Source organism: Hemicordylus capensis, chromosome 2, assembly GCF_027244095.1.
Source record: "Hemicordylus capensis ecotype Gifberg chromosome 2, rHemCap1.1.pri, whole genome shotgun sequence".
NCBI lineage: Eukaryota > Metazoa > Chordata > Lepidosauria > Squamata > Cordylidae > Hemicordylus > Hemicordylus capensis.
The window spans coordinates 353,246,287-353,274,134 of record NC_069658.1 but is presented as its reverse complement, the minus strand read 5'-3'; the positions used below and the strand labels follow the sequence as shown (position 1 = coordinate 353,274,134).

General features: G+C 42.1%; 1 protein-coding gene across 10 annotated transcripts in view; it reads left to right on the top strand.

Moving 5' to 3' along the window:
- Window positions 1-27,848, top strand: part of RAPGEF6 (Rap guanine nucleotide exchange factor 6) — a 244,713-nt gene that overhangs the window by 49,602 nt on the left and 167,263 nt on the right. For all 10 annotated transcript variants that reach the window (XM_053300758.1, XM_053300756.1, XM_053300752.1 and 7 more), the window contains 2 exons: window positions 1,585-1,668; window positions 21,055-21,124. In XM_053300758.1, the coding sequence (XP_053156733.1) occupies window positions 1,585-1,668; window positions 21,055-21,124 (154 nt within the window). The remainder of the gene's footprint in view (window positions 1-1,584; window positions 1,669-21,054; window positions 21,125-27,848) is intronic.

Genomic DNA, 27,848 nt, shown 5'->3' with positions numbered 1-27,848 from the left:
GGAATTCTGCATTGCACCTTCCCAGCAAGAGCTCCCCATCTGTCCAGTACAAATTCATGAGTAACTTACAACTGGTAGAGAGAGAGGGAGGGCTGGCTGCTGATATTGGAGGTGTTCACATATTGATTTTCCTCGGTGATCTGTTGCACTGCCTCTGTATTTGTAGCTGTGGAGATGAGGAAATAAGGTTCTTTTGAACCTCTAGGAGTACTCTGCATGTGGACTATTTAGCCAAGTATCAAGCAAATTATAAATACCTTAACCCAGAAAACCTGATGGGAGAAAATCCTACCCTTAGAAAACATGGCGGGCGTGTGTGTGTAGATGCAGTTTCTGCACTCAACATCCTCTTTCGTTCTTAAAGCAATTGACATTATAAACAAATATTTTCACCAGACTACATAACAAAGTTTATTACTTTCTTCTGAGTAACGAAGAAATGTCAACCAAGTCAATAAGAAATCTGCTGAATTGGCTTGATTATGATCGAGTTTTTAAAAAACCCCGGGGAATTAGGTCTTCTGTTCCTGATAAATGGCAACTCTTATTGATCCTCTGCAAACTATGAATTCAATCTTCTTGTTTTTATAGTTATGGCCAATCGTTATCTTCACTGCCACCAGGAGATTCAGTCTTAGGAACATAAAAAGTTGCCTTCTACTAAGTCAGACTGTTGGTCCATCTAGCTCAGTATTGTCTGAGATGCAGTCAAGGCTCTTTCCTAGTGCTGCCTGGAGTTGCCACAGATTGGGACCTTCTTAAGGCAAAGCACTTATGTATCACTGAATTTCAGCCCCTCTCCCTCACAGCAACTGGTTGGTACATCTCAAGAAACTCAACCACCCATTATCTTGCATTGATCTTCTCTTGGCTCAAGAGTGGCACCTTGGGGCATTGCTCCTATGTCTGAAAGGCTATAATGCTAAATATCTGAAAGCATCTCCACTGCATGTGTGTACTTAGCCAGGGGAGCACCTAGCCAAAAGTGGAGCCCGGACCGCCCCGCCGTGAGCCTCGCCCTTCAAAAAGTCACCTTACTTTAGCCACCAATGTGCGTGGGCAGGCGCTGAGCCAAGCAGGCCTCCCTCTGTGCTGTGCCGTGGCGGCAGCGGCCAGAGCAGCTGCTGGGCCTGCCTGTCTGGCCGAGCGGTCCTTGCAAGCTGCAAGGTGCAGGTGCACTGGAGCGCCTCACAGTTTGCAAGGACTGCTGGGTCAGACAGGCCCACCCAGCGGCCGCTTCAGCCACTGCCGTGGTGGGGAGAGGGGGAGGCCTGCTCGGCTCATCCCCCACCCCCTGGCTGCGCACATTGGCAGCTAAAGGAAGGTAACTTTTCACAGGGTGGTGCAGCCGGGCAGTGGTGGGGTGGGCACGGGGTGGCAGTAGGAGGCCCCCCAGGACTTTGGAGGCCATGGGCTGGGTCCCCAAGGTCCAGGGGTTAGAGCGCCTCGGTACTTGGCCCTGGTATGGCAGCAAATGGAGAAGCATATGCAGTGCTTGCAAAGGTTTGCTTAGCAGTATTGGATGTACAGGATAATGTACTTTATACTGATGGTGTGCTGATATATTTGTTCTTTTTCTTGTAGCTCAGACACGATTGCAAGATGCTGGTATATTCTTCTTTCTGGATCTGTGCTTATGAAGGACTCCATGTTCTTGCCACCCTGCAGGTATGAAATAATGTCCCTTTAAATACAATTAAGAAAAGAATAAATCTGAATGCCCAGTTCATATATATGTTGCAACAGAAGATAAGAAGGCCAGCACAGACTTCTGTAGTAGACTTCTGTAGTACTTGATTATCAATTTATACACTCAACTTATTTCCTATTGTTCTTCCCACTCCCTGCCTCCTGAACATCATATATAATGATTGCCACAAACTTCTGTTTTCCTTCAAGTTCTTTACTGTCTCGATACATCAATCTTTATACCTTCCACGTGGATGCTTGTCGAGAGTGCTCATTATGTGCTTTTTGCCCATTCTGGCCTTTAAAGCCAAAAGAGGGTTTTGATGGGAACTGATACTGCAAGCTGTGTGTAGGGCTCTTGGTTTCCTGTGCTTTAAAGGCAAGCAGTGAATCATTAGCTTGACATGATAGCAGCTAGACTTGATTCTTTCTCTTTAGCAGGGCATATATATTTTTTATTTCATTCATGTACTGCCCAACACAAAAAAATCTCTGGACAGTTTGCAAATCAATTAAACAAAATAAAACAATTAAAATACCAAAAATAAAACAAATGAATTAAAAATAGTTAACTATCAAAATGCCTGGTAATAAAGATGTTTTTAAAGTTATGTTAAAAAGAGGGCAAACCTGTTGGCTGAGAGTATGCTCCAGGGCAGCTATAGAGAAGGTCCAGCTCCGAGCTGCCATTAGACAAAGTGCTGACAACTGCAGGAAAATCTCTCTAGCTGACTTTAACAAGCAGTGGGGATCATTAAGGTGCTCTCTTAAATAACTTAGACCCAAGCTATTTAGGGCTTTGTAGGTAATTACTGTTAGCCACCTAATGGCGCAGCGGAAAATAACTTGCCTAACAAGCATGAGGTTGCCAGTTTGAATCCCCGCTGGTATGTTTCCCAGACTATGGGAAACACCTATATTGGGCTGCAGTGATATAGGAATATGCTGAAAGGCATCATCTCCATACTGCGTGGGAGGAGGCAATGGCAAACCTCTCCTGTATTCTGTAGCCACAGTGCTCTGTGGTTGCCAGGAGTCGACACCGACTCGAAGGCACACTTTACTTTATCTTTAGGTAGTTACTAGCACTTTCTGAAGGACGATGAATACTTTATTATGGTCTTTGACCCAACAACGCAGAACATACTATAAGTAGTACAAATACATAATATCAGAATCTCCATAGTACTATTGAGTCTAACTTGAACTATCTCAGACCTAACCTTACATGCAGCCGCATGGAATTCAGCCACGCACAGTGTCATGGGTGCATAGTGAACAGCTAAAAGAACGCTTCGGCAGCACATTAGCACTTTATATTTTGCCTGGAAGCACATTGGAAGGCCAGTAAAATCTTTCAGCACTTGAAGTAACATGGTCTTGCTGCCACATATTGCACCTACTGAAGCTTCCAGAGTATATAGAAAGGCAGCCCTTCATGGAGTCGCCAAGCCTGGAGGCTTCTAGCTTGTGCACCACTGTCACTTGTCACAGATGAGTGTTAAAAGCCTGGCACTCAGAGCGTTGCCTGCTGCTCCTGCATCTCCACCGAACAGACAGATGAATGTATTTAGTCAAATAATTGCTTACGGTTTTATATTTTGAGGAAATAACTGTCCAAAGGAACTGAGTGGGCCTGACTATTGCTCTCAGTCTTGATAAATATTAGATTGATGTTGTAGTTACACCTCATCCCTTGCAACATGCCATGTGACTGTTTGTTGCATCAGCCACTTTTGTAGCTAGTGTTAGATTTTATGGTGAGGTGACAGCTAGGCCATTTTGAACTATTCACAAGATAGTTTCAAGCAGCTTGTCTTTGTTTCCGTTAAGTTCAAGTATAAAACTTCCTTCTAGTTGGCAAACCAGGCCCAAATAGTTCTTAGAAAGAGAACAGCAAGAGAATTGTTTCTAGCAACTTGAAGAAAGCATTCAAAGTCAGTGCTTCACGTAGAAACGAAGCTTAAGCCTAGAAGGTGTATAGCTTGTGTAACTAAGGCTAGAGACCAGCACTTAAATTTTGGGGGGGCAGATGGATCATCTAATGAGTGATTCAGTGAGGTACTTTGTATTTCATTTGTTTGTTTCGGCCAAGTTGGAGCTGAGATATTCTGTACTGTATTGGATATTTCTAAAAAGCTGGAATACTTCCAATAAGATGGAAAGAATCCGTAACTCATCTTTTTGTTTGAGTTAGTATATGAAGTTACTCTAAAGATCTGTAGATGGTGAATATAACTGGACACTGAGGGCTGGTGTGTTATATGGATTTCTGTACCCGACACATTGCTTTTTCAATATCCTCTTCCCCGCTCCCCCTCGGCTGTTCCTGATGGTTAGGGGGCAGGATTCAACACAGCACAAAAGACTAGAGTTGGAAATGATAATGATAACCCTTCCCTCTGCTGTGAGCAAAAACCTTTTGCTTACATGTGAAACTCTTTTAATTTTGGCCGTAGTCACTAAATGTTGCTATTTCTAGAGGTAAGCCTATCTTTACTTGACTAGTGTGCTGCTTCAGTGTAGTGCTATTAATTCTTTGAAGGAACCAAAGCAAGACTTTCAAGAGACATTTCTTGGATTAGCAGGGTAAAGAGGAAGTGGTTTGTTTGCTTTTATTATACTTTACCTGAATGTAATGGCTCTAAGCAGACACCACAGCAGAGGCAGACTGTTATTTCAATCAAGCCTGTACACTCTCACAGGCTCTCCATTGACTCGTAGAACTTCGATTACCCTCCTTTTGTTGCAGTTGTTCTGTTTTATTTGTACTACTAGCTTCTGTTGACACTGAGCTACAAACAAAATCATGTGCTCAACTGTATGATGTGTAGGTGGCTTGTGACAAAATAGTGGATAGCATTTTCTTTTGGTACCAACCTGAATACAGCGTGTGTTAACCATTAAAGAGTGTGTTCATATGTACAACTGACTAGCAACAAGATCTTACTTGTTGCTGCTTGGCTTGGCATTTTAAATCTCACAAATCGGTGTACAAACATGGATAGATATATGGCCTCTTTGCAAAACAATGATTTTGGGAGACTTATTGGAGAAGAGGTATGACAGTGAAAGTACCTCCAAGTGGAGTTTGGATTTTCAGATGAGAATGTGGGTGTTAGCCTGATGTGAATTAAGAGTGGGGGGGGGGGAAAGGGAATCCCTTTCTTCGGCGATCGCCACCCTTTCTGAAGGTGCTGCACCCAACATAATCCTATTCATCAGGGAAGACAGAGAGAGTATTTGCACGCATGTGCAAAACTGGGCTAAGGGAGCCTAGCCTGGTTTTGCACGCATGTGTGAACTGTTGGGATTGGGCCAACCCTGGCAGCAAACCTGCCTGTGAAGCCTCTCCTTAAAATTGGGTTAGGAGAGCGAGCGTTCTCCTAACCCTGTTTTTTTAATCATCGTCTGTCAGCTGCTGCAAGCCTGGGGAGGCGGGATTCCCATAATGCACCGCACACTCGCATGGTGAATTATGGTATTTCTGGGCAATAGGGCGATGCATCCTGGCACCACTGGTGCTCAGCTGGGCTGGCATTCTGCCTGCCCAGGGAACATTTGGGCATTTTTGTGTGTCTCAGAAGGCCACAGATCCTCCAAACCGCTATTTCAGTTTCCCTAAATTTGAAAAGTAGTTTGGATATTTGGTGAGAACTTGTTAAAGGGAAAGTACTCTGCATGCAAGGAGTATGCATTCACTTTTGAACAAATGGAAATGAAACTTTTGGGGCTCTTTTTTCCCCCCTGTGTGTTTCATATATAATGTGTTCTGAAATAATGATGGGCTGGATGTGATATAATTAAACGAACCGTAATCCAAACAAGGTAGAAGTACGGTGAGTGTAAGATATCTAGGAAGAAGTTTCCACCCTGTTTTGGATGCGGTAGCACTCCCTATGAAGGACTAGGTATGCAGTCTGTGGGTATTCCTGGCCTAGGTGGTGGCAAAGGAATATTTTAATTTATTCGATTTCTATACCGCCCTTCCAGAATGGCTCAGGGCGGTTTACAACAGGATAAAAACAAGTAAAACCAGTTAACAATTAAAATCGAAACTATAAAAACAGAATAAAACTAATTAAACATGCAAACAGCTAAAAATCCTGGGAAACCAGGGCAGCCATTTAAAGCAATTTAAAACAGTTTACAGGCCAAACAGATAGGTTTTAAGGGCTCTCCTGAAAGACAGTAATGAACTCAAATTACAGATTTCTGCTGGGACTGCATTCCACAGCCCAGGAGCAGCTATAGAGAAGGCCCGCCTCTGAGTTGCCACCAGATGTACTGGTGGTAACTGGATATGGACCTCCTCAGATGACCTTAACATGTGGTGGGGATCATGCAGAAGAAGGCGCTCTCTAATATAATTTGGACCTAAGCCATTCAGGGCTTTAAAAGTAATAACCAGCACTTTGTATTTTGAATGGAAACATATTGGTAGCCAGTGTAACTGTTTCAGGAAAGGCATAATATGGTCTCTCTGTGTTGCCCCAGAGACCAGTCTGGCTGCCGCATTTTGAACTAACTGAAGTTTCTGAACTACGTACAAAGGCAGCCCCACGTAGAGCACAATTTAATAGTCAAGCCAGGAGGTTACCAGTTGATGCACCACTGTTTTGAGGTCTTCATCCTCAAGGAATGGGTGCAGCTCTCACCCAGAAAGCACTCCTGGCCATGGCCTCCACCTGAGATACCAGGGTGAGGCCTGGGTCCAGGAGTACTCCCAAGCCATACACCTGCTCCTTCTTGGGGAGTGTAACCCCATCCAGCACTCACCCCTCAGATTTTGAGCCCCCACAATGAGTACCTTCGTCTTGCTTGGATTCAGCTTCAATTTGTTATCCCTCATCCAGCCCATTACTGCCTGCAGGCAGGCATTTAGAGAGTGAGTGCCATTTCCTAAAGATGACAAGAAGTAGATTTGGGTGTCATCAGCATACTGATAACACCCAGAACGAAACCTCCTGATGACCTCATCAGCAATTTCATGTAGATATTAAAAAGCATTGGTGACAGAATGGAGCCCTGGGGGACTCCATTCTAACAGCTCCTGTTTTGAGGAGCAACTGTCACCAAGCTCCACCATCTGGAATCTAACCAGGAGATAGGAACGGAACCACTGCAAAGCAGTGCCCCCTATCCCCAACTCCCCCAGGCGATCCAGAAGGATACCATGGTCGATGGTATTGAATGCTGCCGAGAGATCCAGAAGAACCAACGAGTCACACTCCCTCTGTTGGTTCTCCGGTAAAGGTCATCCATCAGGCATAACAAGGCTGTCTCAATCCTATAGCTAGTTCTAAAGCCAGTTTGAAATGGGTCTAGATAATCAGTCTCCTCCAAAACCGCCTGGAGCTGGTCGGCCACCACCCTCTCAATAGCCTTGCCCAACCAAGGGAGATTGGCCTGTAACTATCCATCACTAAGGGGTCCAAGGAAGGCTTCTTAAGGAGCGGTCTAACCATCGTCTCCTTCAGACAAGGAGGCACCCTATCCTCTCTCAGTTTTGGAGGCCACCTCCAACAATCTCCCTGCTAGACAGAAGCAGCCAAGTCAGGCAAGGATCCAGAGAGCAAGTGGTAGGCTGCACCGCCCCAAGCAGCTTGTCCACATCCTCAGGAGTCACAGATTGAAACGGATGCAATCTAATACTGCAAGAGGGTTCGCTGGACACCTCCTCCATAGACTTTGCAGGTCTATGGAGAAAGAGTGGAGGTCCTTGCAGAAAGAGTGCAGGTCCTTGCAGAAAGAGTGGAGTCCAAGTTGGCCTAATTACAGGAGATCTTGTTCGCAAAGAACCCATTAAAAGCATCACAGCAGGACTACTCCGGGGACTGATTTGAAGTAGAAGGAGCAGAAACTAAACTCCTCACAATCTGGAATAGCTCTGCTGAGTGCAAACCTGCAGTCGCAATGCACGCAGACCAAAATCTCTTTTTCGCTGCATACACCGCCATCACATAAGTCTTCAGATGGGTCACATGCTGCATTCTGTCAAATTCGAACCTTGTTATTATTGTTCTACATTTATATCTCGCTCTTCCTCCAAGGAGTCCAGAGCGGTGTACTACATGCATAAGTTCCTCCTCACAACAACCCTGTGAAGTAGGTTAAAGTCACCCAGAGTTCTCTTCCACTTGTGCTCTAGTTGCCTACCCAATCACTTCAGCCCCTGCAATTCCTCAGTATACCAAGGGGCCATTTTTGCAGCAGGACGCTTAAGAGCAATCTTGTCTACTGCCCTGATGAGTTCCCTGTTCCAGGTTCCCACCATGTCATCGACAGACTCATCAGCTCCACCAACATCAAAATCCTCAAAGGCCTTGAAATCCTACTGGGTCCAGCAGCCTTTTTGGATGGGCCATCCTAATAGGTCCACCACCCCTGCAGGGGTGGATTGAGCCTGTGAAACCAACCTTAACCAGGTAGTGGTCTGTCCATGACACCGCCCAGAGATGAAAGTTTGGGGCGGTGTACAAATTTGATAGATAGATAAATAAATAAATAAATAAATGAGGAAATAACAGGATCCCCCACCCATGGAACACCCCCAAATTGAGTGCAAAGACCAAATCGAGTGCATGGCTGCCAACATGAGTTGGTTCAGAAACTAATTGGAATAGGCCCGTAGTTGTCATGGCTGCTGTGAACTCCTGAGCTGCACCAGACAAGCCAGCCCCAAAGTGGATATTGAAGTCCCCCATCACCAAAAGTCTAGTTGAGTCCAACACCAACTCCGCGACCAGCTCAGTTAGGGAGTCAGTTGGGCAGTGGGGTGGACGGTACAGCAACAGAATCCCCAATCTATCCCTAGTTCCCAGCCTAAGAAATATGTACTAAATATAAGTCAACTGTCCCACAGGGGCCCTGGTAAGGGAAATGGCATTCTTATGGACCACAGCCACTCCACACACACCCTGCTCCCACTTCCCCTAGCCTGCTCCACAACAGAGTAACTTGGTGGGAGAAGCTGAGCCCACTCTGGACCACTCGCCTCCCACAACCGGGTCTCAGTTAAACATGCCAGATTGGTTCCCTCATCCATGATCAAATCATGGACAATTTCGGTCTTATTCTGAACCAACTTGGCATTGCAGAGGACCAAGGCCAGACTCTGTGGGTCGTTGGAGCTGCTCCCCGCAGTCTGAGAGTTGACAGAACAGTTGGAAGTGGAAACAGTTAATAAATTACTGATTTCTCTTCCCCTGTGATGGCCAGCTGCTTTGTCAGCACCAATTCTTCTATTCCCCACCACTACAGTAATAGTTGCCCCAGAACCGTGCACCCCCAGCACCATCCCACTCAAGAGAGCCCAAACACAAACCTGCAAAAGGCCTGGCACAACCAAACTCCCCAACCCCTAACCCTTTACACACCCATGAGGGATCTTGAGCCAAACAGCCTGGCCCTCAACCTTGTTATCCCCCAAAGGGGCGACCCCCTTTGGTTTCGCCCCTTTGGTGGCGGGCCCGCCGCCACAGGCAGCATTCCTATAAAGCCCAAAGCTGAGCAGGTGACCTGAGGAACTGCTGAGTTGCCCAGGAGCTGGTCCCAATCCTGCAGACACTCCCCACAGATGTTTCCCAGAGGCAGCAGCCCCACAGGGGAAACAGGAGCAGGCAACAGCAGAAGGAGCCCATAGCACTCAACTGGGCTCTCATCCCAGGCAGCACTGGGTGAGAAGTGGATGGACTTCCCACCTTTGCGCATCTTTGGTTCTTGTACCAGCAATATCCCTTCCTAGGGAGTGTCCTGTCTTATCCTACCCTTCCTGTCACACACACCCTCGCCTCATCCCAGTTAATTATAATATACTATATGTGGAACTGCCCTTTAAAACTGCAACTGGTACAAAATGCTGTTGCTGTTGGGGGTCTTTTTTGAGTGGAGCATGTTCAATTGATATGACACAGTTTGTTTTCATGTTCAATTTCAGGTACTGGTGGTCACCTAGGGCCCAGTATTTCAGGTTTTAGAGGAATATTGGGTACTGGCCACTGAGAAGATTCTGTTCCACATGCCATCATTGACTGAAGTTTGGTTAGTGAGCACACCTAGCACTTTAGCTCTGGAAGTCCCTTCCCTGGGTGGTTCATGCTGTACCATCTCTTCTAGCCTTTAGTTGTGTTCTGAAGATCTTTTTCTTTGGCTAGACCTTCATGCTGAATTGTAATGAGAGCGTCTCTTGTGATTACTCATGGTTATCTTGTGATTACTTGGAATGTGTTTTAATTCTTTCTGTGTGTGTGTGTGTGGTTTTTTTTGCTGTAGTTATGCTGTATTTTGTGTGTGTTAATCTTGTAAGCTAGTTTGTTGCTATGTGGCAAAAAAATGGCATATAAATTTAAATAAATAAATGTTATGAATAGGATTTGTATTTGGAACTCCAACAGTTGCCCATTTTATTCATTTTTAGTCTACTTTCCACTAGTATGAGATCACCCGGCATTATGTGTTTGTGTCCATCCGTGTGTCCCCCTCCAATCCCCATCAACTTCGCAGTGCCTGGACCAATATGAACCAAATTGGGTATGGTTGTAGGGACATGTCAATGGCGTAGTTTGTGATATCATCCACCCTGATCCAAGATGGGGGACACATAAACATTTGAGGCACAAGTGGACTAACTTGTGAACTGCCCAACCGATTTGAACTAAAATTTACTACAGCTGTAGAAACACATAGGGTTGCCCTAATGGCATGGAGTGTGATGATGTCATCCACTCCAAAATGGCAGCTGTGTGAACATCTAAAGCGAAGCGGGCTAATTTGTTGACTGCCTAACCCATTTGAATCAAATTGGGTACAGTTGCAGTGAGTGACACACAGGGACACTTCAGTGGCATAGTTTGTGGTGATGCCATCCACACCGATTCAAGATGGCAGACATCTAAATCTTTGGGGTGCAAGTAGGCTAACTTCTGAACTGCTTAACTGATTTGAACCAAAATTGCTGCAGCTGTAAGGACACATAAGGACACCTCAATGGCATAGATTGTGATGTCATCCACCCTGATCCAAGATGGTGGACATGTGAACTTTTGAGGCGCAAGTGCACTAACTTGACAGCTGTCTAACTGATCTGAACCAAATTTAGTCCAGTTGTAGAGACAGTGAAAAGAAAGTAGGCTGATTAGTTCTTACTGAAAAACTTGTTGTTTTAATCATACTCTACCTTGGCTTGTGCTGCAGCCGTAGATAGTGGAAACAGGAGCTATGATGGCAGGCATTGTCCTGAATACCTTCAAGAGAGCAAAAATGAAGTAAAAATTGATTTAAAAAAACAAACAGAAGCACCTTAATTGGTGCCAAATTGGTCCCAAAACAAACAGCATGGGTTTGGAGGTGTTTGGAAGAAGGGATGTAGGTCAGATGTACACTCATGCTTTGTATTCAGGAGATCTCAAGTCAACCAGGCAATTCCAGGTAGTACTGGGAAAAGACTCAGAATTGTTGCCAGCCAGTATAGACTGCTGTAAAGTAGATGGAGCATTTCTGACCCTGTATAAGGCAGCTACCTACACTCCTATGACCTGAATAGGAGAAACAAATGCCGTTCCAAAAGGAGAGAGAAAACTATGTACACACCCACAGTATACAATATATTCTAGCTATAGCAATGTTTTGGTGGTGGTTGTGATAAAGAACTATAGCAGTCTTTGAAAATCACCCTTATTCTTCATAGATTGAAGGCATGGGGAGAGGGCAGGGGAATAGTGTCTCCTTGCTCTTCCCCTGACCTCTGTGCAGTCAGCTGAAGATGAGAATAGGGTGCAGTGGTCCCTCTAATTTTGTTCTGGGTGGCAGTTTCCAGGCAGTTTGTACACACCTGCATTCAGAATGGGGCCTTCCTGATTCAACCTGAGCGGGATCTAAGATGAACTGAGCAGACATCCAAAAACTTGTGAGTGCATGCACGCCTTAAGAGGGAACAGTGATAGGTTGTACACATGTATAGAGCCAGTGTGGTGAACTGGTTAGAGTGCAGGACTAGTACTGGAAAAACCCACATACAAATTCCCACTCATCTATGAAGCTTACTGTGTGACCTTGGGCGCTCTCTCTAAACTCTTATTCTTGTTGTGAGAATAAAAGAGAGGGAATAAAAGATGTATGTATGCTGTTCTAAGGTCCTTGGAGGAAGGGCAGGACATGAATGATATGAATGAATGAACATGTGCAGCAACTGTATGTGTGATTGGGAAATCTGGCATAACCATGTTTCCCATTTAAAAGTACTGGCTAGAGTCTGTTCTCACGTTTGGCTGAATTGAGGTTTCACGTTTGAATTGAATTGAGGTTGAGGCCAATTGGCATGATCCTGCTTTCCCTCCATACACAGAACATACGATGAGAACATGACTGCTGTCAAAATTGATTCTGTTTAACTTCTTATTTCCATGGACCTGCATACAGTTACTGCTTGAAAATCAAAGGAGAAACAACTGAAACATTTTTGATATGCAGGTTCCATGACAGCTAGTCATTGATGTGAAGCCTAAGCTTTTTGGAAGGTTTGAAGATGAGAATGACTAAGCAATCCTCCAAATCTCGAAGAGATGGAACATAGGAAGCTGCTTTATGCTGGGTCGGATGGTTGGTCCATCTAGCTCAGTGTTGTCTACACAGACTGGCAGTAGCTTCTCCAAGGTTGCAGGCAGGAATCTCTCTCAGCCCTATCTTGGAAATGCCAGGGAGTGAGCTTGGAACCTAGATGCTCTTCCTAGAGTAGTTCCATCCCCTAAGTGGAATATCTTGCAGTGCTTAGACATGTAGTCTCCCATTCGTATGCAACCAGGGTGGATCTTGCTTAGCTAAGGGGACAAGTCATGCTTGCTACCACAAGACCAGCTCTCTCTCCGAATGGTAAAGAATTTGTGCTTTATAATCCATAATTTCCCTATAAGGTGACAAAAATGTGTATTAACCATCAGATGTGTGAAAGGGGACTAACGTTTCTATAATCTAGAACTGATGTAGCACCAGGAACTGGGCATGGGAAATGTAAACTTTTGCAAGCACAGCAAAAGCAACTTTTAAGTTTTCGGGGGAAGGAATGGAAGAGAACAAATATAGTGTGTGAGCATATGTGGTATAATTTTCAGTGTTAAAATGTAAATGGAGCAATAATGCACTGATGCAACAGGATATGTGATCCTTAGAAAGGGTTGAACCTTAGAAGGAATTGCTCATGCTAATGTAGTAATTTTCCAAACTGTTGGACTGCTTCTGATGATTGTGCTTAACCACATTGACAGGATGTGGTTGCACTGAGAGACCTAAAAGGCCAAGTTGAAGACAGATCATCGATCGTCCTGGAAAGAATCTATCTATGTGGTCCCTAAGTGTGAACACTGACTTGATGGCCCTTAATCAATCAATCAACATTAAAGTTGTTACATTGCTTTTGATAGTGTTTCCAGCTTCATAAAATACCCTATAACCATAAACATTGGTTACTTAAAAACTAGTAACTGGGAAAGTAGTTTGAAAATATATTCTAGGGGCTAGCGTGCACAGTAATCTTGTTCCTACACCCATGTATCATAATGTCATGTATGGACTGGCCCTTGTAACACTTTTTTAAAAAACTGCACATCTCTCATTTAAGTGATAAAATGAGAATTTAGCAGTTAATTCATGTGTTGTGGTTAGCTTTTGTGTTGATTTTAGAGCATTTAGTTTGGGACCAGCCTTGGCTCAGGGGCAGATCTTGTGCTTTGCATGGAAAAGGTCCAATATCCATTCCCTGGCATCTCCAGGTAGTACTTGGAAAGACTTTTCTCTGCCTGAAAGCCCAAGAGCCACTGCCATATGTGTAGACAATACTGAGCTAGATGTACTAATATGTATAGATATGGAGATAATATGTGTAGACCGGCTGCACAAATTTGGCCCTCCTGTAGATGTTGGACTACAACCCCTATCATCCCTGTCTATTGGCCAGCGTGGCTGGGGATAATGGGAGGGTCAAAGTTGTGAATCCCTGGTGTAGACAATACTAAGGTAGATGGTCTAATGGATTGACTCTGTATAAGGCAGCTTCATAGTGTAGACTATTATAATTGGCAATTCTGTATACAGTCCAATTTGAATTGTGTATGTTTAGAAACTGTTTGGTCTTGTATTAGATTCCAACAAGAGTTGACCACTGTGTTTAAAGAAAAGAAAGATCGTGCTGTTGAGATCATGGACCACATGCTGTTGTTGCATGTAGTCCATAAATAACCACCCTGTGTTTTGAAAGCTCAAAATAAATCTACATTTAATAAAACAGCCTGCAATGAAGACTTCGGAGAATAGAAGCTGATTTCTATCCTTAGCTCCTAGTTATCTTTTGTCTTAAGCCTTAGAATTTTACAAATTTTAATTCCTACAAGTTGTTTTCAGTAAGTGGTTGGAAAAATTCATTTTTTCTTCAAAGTTAGAGTGAATGGATTGGTCCAATTCTGTGTATACATCCTAACTATTGCTTTTACATGGTAATACAACTGACTAAACTAACAACAAAATCCTGTGCCAGAGTCCTCAAACATTTCTTGAAATTTGTAGTAGAGTTGCTTAGTGTGCTCCAGTCACCAGAATGCAATGTAGATTTGGTTCTGAAAGCTGCCTTATGTATTTCAGTGAAATATGTGCGGTAGCTAATTTAAAACAAATATGAGTAAGAGAGTCTTAGATGGATACATCTAAGACTCTCTTACTCATATTTGTTTTAAATTAGCTACCGCACATATTTCACTGAAATACATAAGGCAGCTTTCAGAACCAAATCTACATTTATTGCTCATGGATCTGTGATAGTATAATAGTATCATGATGCAATAAATGAAACAGCATGTGGCACGGCCAGTAAAGTAAGTTAATATGGCCACACAAATGTGAAAGAGTAGTTTTCTGCTTTGGAGCAAGTAGTGACTTTTGCTGCTGTTCAGGGGCATAACTACCATTAGGCAAGGGGAGGCGGCTGCCTGGGGGCCCCACGGCTCGATGGCCCCCCCAGAGGCAAGTCACATGTGAAGTGAGTGTGTGTGTGTATCAGTGAGGGGCCCATCTTAAAATTTTGTCTCTGGGACCACTCCAGCCTCGTTACACCCCTGCTGCTGTTCCATAACCTTAGTAACCACTGATTAGTGAAATCTTGTGGAATAAACCCAGCAATGTAAGGAACTTAATGCTTAAGCAATGAACACCAGTTTTTGCTGGAGCACAGATCACAGCAAAGTGCCTAAAGGACTTCTTTAAAAGATTCAAATATGAAGCACAATAATGTTGAATGCATGCTAAGTTTTTAAAATCTTTTTTTAAAAAAATGCATACCTGTGGCTTTAGCATAACACTTAAATTGAAATGCGAATAAAAGAAGATACAAAAATAGATCATAGGAAACATTTCAGCCAGTGCTGCTATTAGGGACTTTCTGGTTTTGGTTTCTTAACATTTACTAAAAATCTTGTATTCTGTTCACATAGAGAAGCCCTTGATCTCCCTCAAGGTTGAACTGCTGTCTGGAACTGTGCTCCCTGCAGTACTCCCTCTTAATTGTATTTGAAGGTGTATGCAGTTAAGTGAAAGAGAAGCTGGCAGGAGGCAGCCGCTCTTCAATGTGTCATTCCTATGCATTGGTTTCATTGCTAGCACTGCACGACCAGTGCAAGGCAGATTTCCATAACTCCTGCTAAATGGGCAAAGGAGCACCTTTCTAGTGGTTGTTCTCTTGCATGTCGCAGGGGGAGAGCAACTGTCTGTATTCATTCTAGCATAGTGACTTTTCCAGTGAGCTTTCCTGGTATCTCTCTTTGTGTTTGGTTTGTTCTTTAAAGCCTTTGACACAACTCCCCCCCCCCCCCCGGGAGAGGCAACCATTTTTTAAATTTCTCTCCTATGTAAACTACTTTGTAAACTTCTTGAAAGTGGTATATAAGCACTCTGAATAAATATTGGGCAGAAGCATGAATGTAAATCCATTTCAGTATAAGCTATTTTATATCCTATTGTGTGATTGGTGCTGGGCTCCCATTGGTAATTATGGGAACAGAGCTTGGTGAACACATGGTGATTTCATAGTTAGCAGTGGTTTCCTCTTGCATTTCGGTTGATATGTACATTATGTTCATATGTACATTATAGAATCAAATTGTAGCCAATCCTTAAGAGAGCCCGCTGAAAAATGTGCCTACAAAAGATGCTGAAACATTGGCAAGGAGGGGGCCAGCCGGATTTCCCTTGAGGTTCAACCCCCCCCCAATGTTTGAATTGTGTGTTGTAATCTGATCCTGTGCACATTTATTTAGAAGTAAATAAATTCAGCAACATGTAGCCCAAATAAGCATCAGCGTGGAAATAACGCATTATAAAGCAACAATGGATTCCTCATCCTGGGTTTGCCACATGACTACTTGAAGGAGAGGTGTGTTTGCTGGGAAGAATCTGTAGAGAATGTTGCTTAATGATGATTGTAACTCCCCCCCCCCCACCTAACATATAGTTTGTTTACTGTTGCCTCCAGTCAGACTCTATTACTGGATGACTGGGACAAGGCTAGAAGAAAAGCTGTGGTAGGGAGGCATTTGCAGGGGAGAATTGGTTAAGCAACCCTACCCCATCCCTGAATTCACACTAACTAAATGCTGAGTTGCTCAAGGCTTTTTAAAAATTCTACTTCTGTTACCATTTGAGTTTTGCAGGTGCCCATTCTGATGAAGGTCTCATTTCAACAGAAATGTCACTTCCTAAATTTCATTGCAAAAAGGGACATTTTAGTCATATTCATAAGTGCACGATAGAGCATTTAAGGACTGTATCTTCTATGATGTATTATTAAAATAAGAATTTGACAGTTCTAATTATGATGCTCCAACCTCCTACTGATCATAAGTCTTACAGTAATGACTCTTTGTATTAAAATTTAACATCACTTTGAAAGATGTGAAGAATGATCTAAGGCATTCTTAGAATAGTTTCATGAAACTTCTGTTCTTGATGAACCACATCTATATTTTCTGGTAATTAAATTGGGGAAAAAAGCTGTTGAGTTTTTAGCTGTTTTCGTAATGGGTGTTGGATTTTGAGAGGCAAAACAACATTTTATGATATATTATTGCAAGACACAATATAGCTTTTCTTCTAAGAACAAGAGTCCTTGAAACTTCAAACATCTATAAACTAATAGACTCTGACCAACTCATAGGATGCTGTTATATGTAGAATAATTATAATAATGTTTTTGGTGGTTCTAGCTATATACTCCTGCCAGCCTGATATTATGACTTCAAAGAATTGGTTATTAAAATAATTATTCATGAATGTTTCAGAAAGGTAACAATATGCAGTATTCAAGATACTCAAAACTGTGTAGGTTAACTTAATCTTGGAATCTCATCTAGTATTCATATCTGCATTTCATACACTTCTGCAGTGTGCTAAGATGTTATTTTTGCCTTCATTTTACACATTGGTTTGTGTAGAGGTGGTGGTGGAGAGGGTAACAGCACTGTGTAAGCTGAAGGTTTGGCACATATCACTTGCAAAAATCTAAACTATTGCTAAGTAATCATCTGAACTGGTCCAATGAGACCAAATACAGGTCCTCTTAAATCAAGTATCACTTGGAGCCTATTGTTGCTTGTATTTGATTTGTATAGGCAAAAGCCATTTTGGTAAATCATTTTTACCCACTGCCTACATTGTATAAGAAGAAATAAGTCAAGGAAGCCATAGAGGAGAAGAAGACTTCTGAAATTGGAAGGCCTCTCCAAATGAAGAGAACAAAAAGGAACACAAATTATGGCAAAAGAAATGCAAGGTGACAATAAGGGAGGCAAAAAGAGTTTGAGGAACATTTAGCTAAAGCATCAAGGGGAATAACAAAAACTTCTTTAAATACACCAGATGTAGAAAACTGCTAGGAAGGTGGTTGGACCATTAGATAATGAGGGAGTGGAAGGGATTATTAAGGAGGATATGGAAGTTGCAGAGAAGCTAAATGAGTTCTTTGTGTCTGTCTTCATGGCAGATGATACTGAGCATATACCTGTTCCTGAACCAGGCTTTTTAGGGATGGAGGCTAAAGAAATGAGTCAGATAGAAGTGACAAGAGTTTATGTTCTAAACTGTCTGGAAAAACTGAAAACTAACAAATCTACAGGGCCGGATGGCATCCATCCAAGAGTCCTCAAAGAACTCAAATGTGAAATTGCCAACCTCCTTGCAAAAATATATAACTTATCCCTGCAATCAGGCTCTGTACCGAAGGACTGGAAAGCAGCATATGTAATACCAATTTTCAAAAAGGGATCCAGGGGTGATCTGGGAAATTACAGGCCTGTTAACTTTAACGTCGCTTCCAGGCAAATTGATGGAAAACATCCTCAAGGATAAAATTGTAAAGCACATAGAAGAACAGGCCCTGCTGGGAGAGAACCAGCATGGCTTCTGCAAAGGTAAATCTTGCCTCACAAACCTTTTGGAGTTCTTGGAGAGTGTCAACAAGTGTGTGGATCAAGGTGATCCAGTTGACATAGTATACCTGGACTTCCAAAAAGCTTTAAACAAAGTTCCTCATCAAAGACTCTTGAGAAAACCTAGCAGTCATGGGATAAGGGGATGACAAGTACATGTGTGGATTGCGAACTAGTTGAAGGACAGGGAACAGAGGGTAGAGATAAATGGAGAGTTTTCACAATGGAGGGAAGTAAGAAGTGGGGTTACCCAGGGATCTATACTGGGACTGGTACTTTTTAATTTATTCATCTAGAAGTAGGGGTAAGCAGCAAGGTGGCCAAATTTGCAGATGATACCAAACTCTTTCAGGTTGTGAAATCCAAAACAGATTGTGAGGAGCACCGAAAGGATCTCTCCAAACTGGATCAGTGGGTGACAAAGTGGCAAATGCCGTTCAGTGTTGGAAAGTGTAAAGTGATGCACATTGGGACAAAAAACCCCAACTTCAAGTATATGCTGATGGGATCTGAACTGTTAGTTACTGACTAGGAGAGGGATCTTGGGGTCATGGTGGACAGCTCATTAAAAGTGTCGACTCAATGTGCTGCAGCAGTAAAAAAAGGCCAAATCTATGCTAGGGATCATTAGAAAGGGGATTGAAAATAAAACTGCTAATATTGTAATGCCCTTATACAAAATGTCACATTAGGAGTACTGCGTATAGTTCTGGTCACCACATCTAAAAAATGACATTGTAGAGCTGGAAAAAGTGCAAAAGAGGGCAACCAAGATGATCAGGGGCCTAGAGCACCTTTCTTATGAGGCAAGGCTGTAACACCTGGTGCTGTTTAGTTTAGAAAAAAGACGACTGTGGGGAGACATAATAGAGGTCTATAATATCATGCATGGTGTGGAGAAGGTGGATAGAGAGAAATTCTTCTTCCTCTCACATAACATTAGAACCTGGAGTCATCCCATGAAGTTGATTGCCAGGAAATTTAGTACCAGCAAACAGAGGTACTTTCCCACACAATGCATAATCAACTTGTGGAATTCTCTGCCAGAAGATGGGGTGACAGCCAACAATCTGGATGGCTTTAAGAGGGGTTTGGATAACTTCATGGAGGAGAGGTCTATCAACAGCTACTTGTTGGAGGGCTATAGGTCACTAGGGATGTGCAAACTGGTTTGGGATTTCGTGGTTCGATGATTCGGTTTGGGGGTTCAGAGTCAAACTGAACCGCTGTCCCTGGTTCTGTCTGGACCAGAACTGAACCCCCGTACCAGTTCGCAATTTATTAAAAAAAAGAAATTATTTTTTTTAGTACCTAAAGTACTAAAGGTGCTTCCTTTGAGGAAGGACTTCCTTTGAGGAAATACTTTGAGGTGCTTCCTAAAGGCCGTTAGGTATGTGTGTGTGTCCTCAAATTTCCCCTTCCCCCCCCGGCCTTGTTTATCACTTCTGCGGCCCTCTGTAAATCGGCATCGTGGCCGTTTTGCCTGACGCTGCACATACTCAAATGGCCTCTATGAGGCCTGGCATGGCCCAGGGCCTCGCAAAGGTCATTTGAGCATGCGTGGCAGCCATTTTTTAAAGAAAAAATTTCACCTGCCGCGGCAGTGATAAATGAGGCCGGCGGCAGGAGGGCAAATCTTCGCTGATCCCCCCCCCATGGCATTTAGGAAGCCACCTGGAGGGACTATAGGTACTGAAAAATGTATTTACATTAAAAAAATAATCTGCAAACCCCCCTTGACCAGACCGGGTGTAGAGGGGTTCTATGGGGGCTGGACCAAACTGGCCCAGTCAGTTTCAAGTGCAGCTTGCACTCGAACTGAACTGGGCTAGCCAGTTCAATGCACACCCCTATAGGTCATCTCCAGCCTCAAAGGCAGGATGCCTCTGAGTACCAGTTGCAGAGGAGTAACAGCAGGAGAGAGGCCATGCCTTCAACTCCTGCCCGTAGGCTTCCAGTGGCATCTGGTGGGCCACTGTATGAAACAGGATGCTGGACTAGATGGGCCTTGGGCCTGATCCAGCAGGGCTGTTCTTATGTAACAACACTGAAGATATTCTAGTTTTAACTGACATTTTATTTGTACAGCATATATCCTAAAGAGGAACATAATGCCGTTAGGATGCTTTCCAGCGTGGGAATTTGTCATTGCTATTAGATGCTGCAATGAGGAGAGCTGGTCTTGTGGTAGCAAGCATGACTTATCCCCTTACTGCTAAGCAGGGTCCACCCTGGTTGCATATGAATGGGAGACTAGAAGTGTGAGCACTGTAAGATATTCCTCTTAGGGGATGGAGCCGCTCTGGGAAGAGCAGAAGGTTTCAAGTTCACGCTCTGGCATCTCCAAGATAGGGCTGAGAGAGATTCCTGCCTGCAACCTTGGAGAAGCCGCGGCCAGTCTGTGAAGAAAGTACTGAGCTAGATAGACCAGTGGTCTGACTCCGTATATGACAGCTTCCTATGTTCCTATGTTATCACAGTTGTTATACCATATGCTTATATGGTTTATATACCATATAGATAGACAAGTGTTCCAATTCATTGCCCTCTTGCATTAATGGGCACTATATTGTATATATCTATTGAGGGCAATATTTCATAAAATAACAGCTATTTAGACCTTGCAAATGATTTGTTCTTTTTAGCATGCTTTGCAACTTCTATAGTGATCTTGGTTCATATGATGTCAAACTGATAGTTGAATAAGTTGTTTAAAACTAATATTGTATTGAAAACTGTCTTTAGATAATTATGTGAAATCCAGTCAAAAATACTGTTACTTTAATATGGTTAGAAAATTAATATTTTATTATTAAAGTTTTTCTGCCTTATAGTTCTATTGACAACTGCTTTTTATTTTTAATGTTAATTAACACACTGCCTGTCTCTCTTTCCCCTGCAGCTTTGGCAAGCAATCTGGAGGAAAACGGGGTTGTGAGTGCATTGTATTGGAGCCTTCTGAAATGATTGTGGTAAGGATAGATCTTCTAAAACTTAGTGTCCTTTATGTGAATGAAGATATCTCCTGGGGTGTAGAAGCAACCTTTGTTATGTTGACTCTGGCTGTGTTCCCACAAAACTGCAGTATTTCCTAACCGGTGGTCTGTTAAGTCAGCTCCAAAAGCTGGGCATTTTAAACAATCCGCTTTTGCACTGGAGTCTCCGCATAGTAGTGCCCTGCTTTTGGAACCAGCTCACTCCCTTGTGCACTGGGAGGGGTGCGTCCTTTCCAGTGCATTACAGGGCAGGTTGGCTCCAAATCAATAAAAATTGTGTGGCAGCTTTCCTGGCACACACACACACAAATGATTTTTAAAAAACTATGTTTATGTTAAGGGGCTTTATTGTTACAAAGGGATATGGATTAGGGCAAAAGGGAAATAATGGAGAAGAAAGCTTCAGCCTTGTTTGTTTGTTTATTTATTTAACACATTTGTATACCACCCAAAATGCAAGTCTCTTAATACACTCAGGCAGCACAGAAAAAACAACAACAAACGAACACAAAACTAACTGCACGTATTGTTCTGCAATATCTTTTATCCTGCTTCTTTGGGGCTGTTATTCTCTACAGATGTCCAAGTGACTTCCTCAGCACAAACTGAGCAAGGTTCCGGGACAAAAAACGGAGAGGCATATTTCCCACCTTTAGTTTTCTTCCCAACTTCCAACTCTTTCCTGAAATGCTGAAGTGACTCACAACAACAACAACAACAACTATATATATATACATATATATATATATATAGAGAGAGAGAGAGAGAGAGAGAGAGAGAGAGAGAGAGAGAGCGTGAGCACTTTTCAATAAAAGTTTCCAAAGCGGGGTGTGAGTGTGTATATGGATATGGATATGGATATAGATATGAGAGATGGATCCTTGTCCCCAAAGGGCTTTTATTTTATTTATTTATATATATATATATATATATAATGGCTCCCTGTCCCCAAAGGGCTCACAATCTAAAAAGAAACATAAGATAGACACCAGCAACAGTCACTGGAGGTACTATGCTGGGGGTGAATAGGGCCAGTTACTCTCCCCTTGCTAGATAAAAAGAATCACCACATTAAAAAGGTGCCTCTTTGCCCAGTTAACAGGCACAAAAGAAACCTCTCCTCCCAAAAAAGAGGGAATAGTGAACTCCCAATTCAATTGGTTCCCTGTGGGAGATTGCAGCCAATCCCAGGGTTTGGTGTCTGGTCTGACTGTGATGTCATCCACCCAGCAACCAGGTCAGACTCTATTAACTCCTTGCTCACCACAGAACTGCCTTGAAAATGGCTGTGTTGAAAAATTATTTATAAACCATCATCATCATCATCATCATCATCATCATCATCATCCCAGTGCTTTGCTGTTAGACTTGCTTAATGTGTCCCAAGATCACTAATTTGTTTTTGTGACCACACTACTGGCTTTTATGATCTGTTAATATCCTGAAAGCTTTCTTCCTCTGTATTTAGTCAGATAATTAGCAATTTATTTTTACCTGACAAAAGATACTTAATTTTATTCTGTGTCTGCTGACAGGTGTATGTGTGGGTGGTGGGTGGGATTTAAGCAAATGGAAGTGAACACATTAGCTATGTTATTTAAACATAACATAATTCAAAGCATATTCACTGAGTATGGGTTGGAACTTTCAATTTGAGTTGCAGAAAAACATTAAACTATCAAAGTCTAGCAGTTCAAAAATAAAATACATCCTTTTCCACTTGATAAAAAGCATGGATATTAACCTCCTATTTTTATTAAAAGATAGGGAAGCTTCACTAGAAAGACTAATTTAGAAAATGTCTTTATTTTTTAAACCTAAACTATGGCTTAAGAAATCTGAGTCTTCAAAGTGTGTGCTAAAGAATTACTCTCCAGTGCTGATGCTTTGATATGTCTGTGACATATTTTTCTTCATCTTCCTTTGTGTCTTATCAGCACGTTTAGGTTAAAGCTGGATCACATAAGATGTTATTGAAAGTATCAGCTGCTTTTATTTTTCTGTGGCTGCATAGCCGTCAGCATTTACATAGAAGACAATCTCTATTGTATAGGTGCTTTTCTCTCTCTTTTTCAAAACCGTCGCTTTCTTGAACTTGGATCCCTTTATAGAGGTCACTAAAACTAGACTTCTGTCCCATGTTTTCATTGCCCATTGTTCTTCTATATTCCGCTGAGTGTCCTGAATTATATATTCCTTGACTGCTTGTCTATCAGGGAGACTTGCAACTTTAAGTTGTGGTATTCTATTTTTGGAACTATATAGCATGCTTTTTGTTCAGAAAGCAGTCGTGTACGTGGGAAGAATATCTTTCTTATACTGAGCTTTTATTTCTTCGTCATTTACTACCAGTATACTAAAAGCCACATTGTTTTTCTAGTGGCAGTCTAGAATTCTTAGGGTTGATTAAAAAAAATCAATGATTTAAAAAAGTATTGGATTTTAAGTTTAAATCAGATTTTTACATTTTAATCTTATGAACATGTTAAGAGCAGTATATGGGAGAGATAACAGACCTGGTCAGTCCTATTCTTCAGGTAGTATATATGCAGCACACACACACACACACACACACACACACACACACACACACACACACGCCCCTTGACACCCCCCCCCATGCAATGATGAAGGTGGTCAAAGAAGGGAAACCCCAATCATGGCAGCAGGTTGTAAAAGAGACCCCATGTGGAATGCAAACAGTGTAAAAAGAAATGTAAAGCCTGGTTACCCAAATGAAACAGCATTATAAGTGTGTACCTATTACAATGTGTACCTCACTTCTAAAAATGAAACCTACATCTATCTCTGAATATATATTAAGGTTATTACTAGAAAATGATGATTTTCCTGATTGGTGATTTAGATTATTAAAACAGAGTCTTTCTATGAAGTGATTTTAAATCAATTTGATTTCAGTCAAATCAACCCTGAGAATTCTGATTGATAATGCATGTCCTTGGCTTCCACTGATGGTCTGTGATACTCTCATACCCAAACATTTCTCTGTTGCCTCTAGGGAGTTTCTCGTAATGAAACTCAAGAATACAAAGAGCAGACTGCTCCTGATTTTCCTTCAGAAGGCAGGGAATTGGGGCTGAAGTCATTCTTAAATCTGCTGTGGAAACAATATTAAGGCAACTACTCATGTAGCTCCCCTTTATACCTTCTGGTCTTAAAGTGAGAAAATCACAAACGGAAATCCTCATGGGATGGGTCTTGGACTCCCTTGACTTAAATAGTGGAGTTTGGTCAGCTACACCCATAATGTTGTCTAGCATATTTATGGTGGTGGGAATGGGATTTTACTAACTGGGATTTTCTGCTACAGGCAATTTGAACACATTTCTTGATTTCTGCTTGAATTTATATGGTATGACTTATAATCCACATTTGTCCAGCCTACTGGCAATAGGACTGTGAGTGGAGGATAAGTTTAGTGGGTATGGGTTTAGTGTATATGACTAGGGTAAATCAAATGAGCAATTGAGTAATCCACTTCTGCACTCGTAATTGCTGCTTGGCTACATACTCATTCCTATCAGCATTGGATAGTCCTTGGTGCCTGTCTTCTCCCTGGACCAGCACTTGAGAATAGAACTGCACATTTTTTAATAATAGCACAGTGGCAGTTACACACTTCTGCTGCTTCCCACTTCCCTCAAAAGATCCAGTAGCATGCAGTAAGAAGTGATGGCTTGTATAGGGGAATTTTAGCATCAGCAGGGATATTATATAAAGACAGGATGACTGTGATACGCTCCATGTGGGGCTAGCCTTGAAGAATGTTTAGAATCTGAAGGTAGTACAGGATTTGCCAACTGGGCTGCTGAATGGGGCTGGTCCTTTGGACTATAGTGCACCAATCTTGCATCAGCTTTGCTGGCTCCAAGTTTGTTTCTGGGTCCAGTTCAAGGTGTTTATGCCTTTTAAAGTCCTAAACAACCTGTGTCTCAAATACCTGAAGCACTGCCCATCTCCATGCAGTCTTCCGGGGACACTCCTGCTTTCATTGGAAGGACACTTGGGCACACATGAGAGGACCTTCTTAGAGGCACTTAGTGGAACTTATCAGTTCCATATAATGGAACTGAGTGCCTCAGGAGATTCATTTTGCATCTACTGTTCCTTGCTTTTACCTATAGATTTAAACCCATCTTTTAAAGTGGCTTTTAATTTGTATTAATTTCTCTCTTCTCCTCTTCTCCTTCTGTCTCCTCCTGTTGTTTTTAGATTTAATCTTTGACTTTATGGATTTTTAAATTATAAGCTGTCTTGTGCATATTCAGAAACATAAATATAAATATTTACAGTACAGAGTATTTTAAATACATTAGGACATTGTACTCCAGGTGACAACCATGTCTAGTCGCCTGGACACATTTGCTGTTTGAAGGACACAATTGCTGTTTGAAGGGCTGGCTCCAGGTAGGTAGGTAGGTGTGTCTGTCCCTCAGCAACCTTTTTACTCAGGATACCACCACTATAGGCTTCTCCTCACCCTCGGGACAGAAGTGAGTGGTGGCGGCTGTTACATCCTATTGCCGATAACCTGGGGATGGGGGAGAGAAAGGGCACCTGAGCAAGTGGCAAAGGCTTTTCCTACAAGCTATCACTTCTTACTTGCTGGCTCATGGGTAGGCACAAAAACTAGGAAGAACAGACTCTCCTCTGTTTCCTGCAGAGAACTGTGAAAAGACAGAGAAAAGCACCAAGCTTGTGCTCTTACACTCTTACTTGTGTATAAGTAGCCTTGACTTTTCCCCTTGTAGAAACAGTGAGCTTGTGAGCACTGTGCATGTGTATACATATATACCCACAAAAACAGTATTTTAAAAGAAAAAACAATTAGAAAATGTAACGTTATTATGGAAGATGTTTTACCTGTGGCAGAAGTCCAAAACCTGTTAGATGTGCTAGGTGAGAATCACTTTTGTCTGCACTTATTTCCGTGAGGATTTGAGCAACTGGCTGCTGTTCCATGAAACAAAGAACATCTCATCTCAAGCTAGGGCTACTACCACCATTCTACCTTGGAGCACAGAAATGTTGCTACAAATGAGGCACTTGTTAGTGTTTTAGGAAGCATTATAGTACTGAATGCAAGACAAATCCTCCCCCCCACCAAGAATCTTGTTATAGGGGTTTTCAAGCTCCTTTGGTTATATTTTCGATTCCATAGTACTGGGAATATCTAAAGGAAGCAGGTGGGCGTAGTTACTGTAGTTTCTGCTAACTGTTCATTGTGTTTGCTTTCTGGTAACAAACATACTTAACCTTTTGCTTTTATAACGGTCATGCTATATTGGGATTTTAAAAAAACAATACAAACCTTCCTTCTAATGAAATGCTGTTTTACTTTCTGTCCATAATTCTCTGAAAAACAATGTATTTTCAGAATAATAGTGCTTTATTATGAAGGTACTTAAGGGCTCTCTCACTAAAATACTGGTGCATCCCAGTTTTTCAAGGATTTGGACCAAATGGAAAGAACCTTGGTTTGGCAATATTAGAGGTGGATCTAGGAAACCTAGATTTGGTAAGCCTTAGACTCGCAGCAAAAAAGAGCCTTGGATGGCACATTAAAGACTAACAAATGTTTTATGGACTATAGCCCATTTCATCACATGCATAAAGTGCTAGCCTTTTGGCATGAGAGTGAGTGAGTGTGTGTCCACATATATGCATCTCTCAAGAAAAAGAATCTATGAATCGATGAAGATCAATGTTTAATTGATCATCTTTTGTTGTGTGTCACCTTGAGTTGAAGAATTCTACTGCTGATTCTGATTAAGAACAACCCAAAATTGGTGCTTGCTTTTGAACTGAACAATCCTGACTTACTCTAACCAGAGTTCCAAAATAAACAATTATCTGAAAGAAATCTGGTTACAATAAGCCAGAATTGCTCAGTTTTGGATTAAGTAGCAGTCATGACATGTTCTTAACTAGAGTCTGAGGTAGAATTTGCCCATCTCCCATGTGCAAAGAGGGAAGGGAGGTGTAATTCCTGAGGCTTGGAGACATTGTTTGAAGGCAGGATTTAATCCTGGTTCATTATTTAATCTTGATAGATAAATTTTATTACAGTCTTTGACCAGTACAGAAGCATGAAAAAACTGTACAACAACTGTACAACCATGCAACAATATAGCAACAATATAGCTTTACAAATATACAGTGACATAGTGAATTACTCCACTACATTAATCATTAGATGCTGTCATATGGTATATTCATTGCTATTAAACAGAACTTAGCCACTTTGTAAGTAACATTGGTTCACAGGCACCCAGTGAGTTTCACGGCTGAATGGAAATTTGAGCTCGGGTCTTCCTGGTCCTAATCCGACACGCTAACCACATACTACTCTGACTGGAAAATAGATATTTAGGATCAGTTTGTGAAGCTCTTCTGAGCGTAAAGTTTTATACATTGTTTGGCAAATAATGCAGTTATCCCAATTAGTTGCAACCAGAGTAAAAGTCCAAAGTGTTACATTTTATTTGCGATACCTCAAAATAATCCTGTAGACGAGGTAATGCAAGTTACAGACATTTTCTCTTTAGTATTATTTGAGTTGTATGGCACTTTTAACATAAAAAGTGGCTCTACAACCTGTTGCAATACTACTTAATTTCAAACACAGTCATGTGAAATAGGCTACTATGTTTCCTATTTCAAATACAGAGAGAGATCA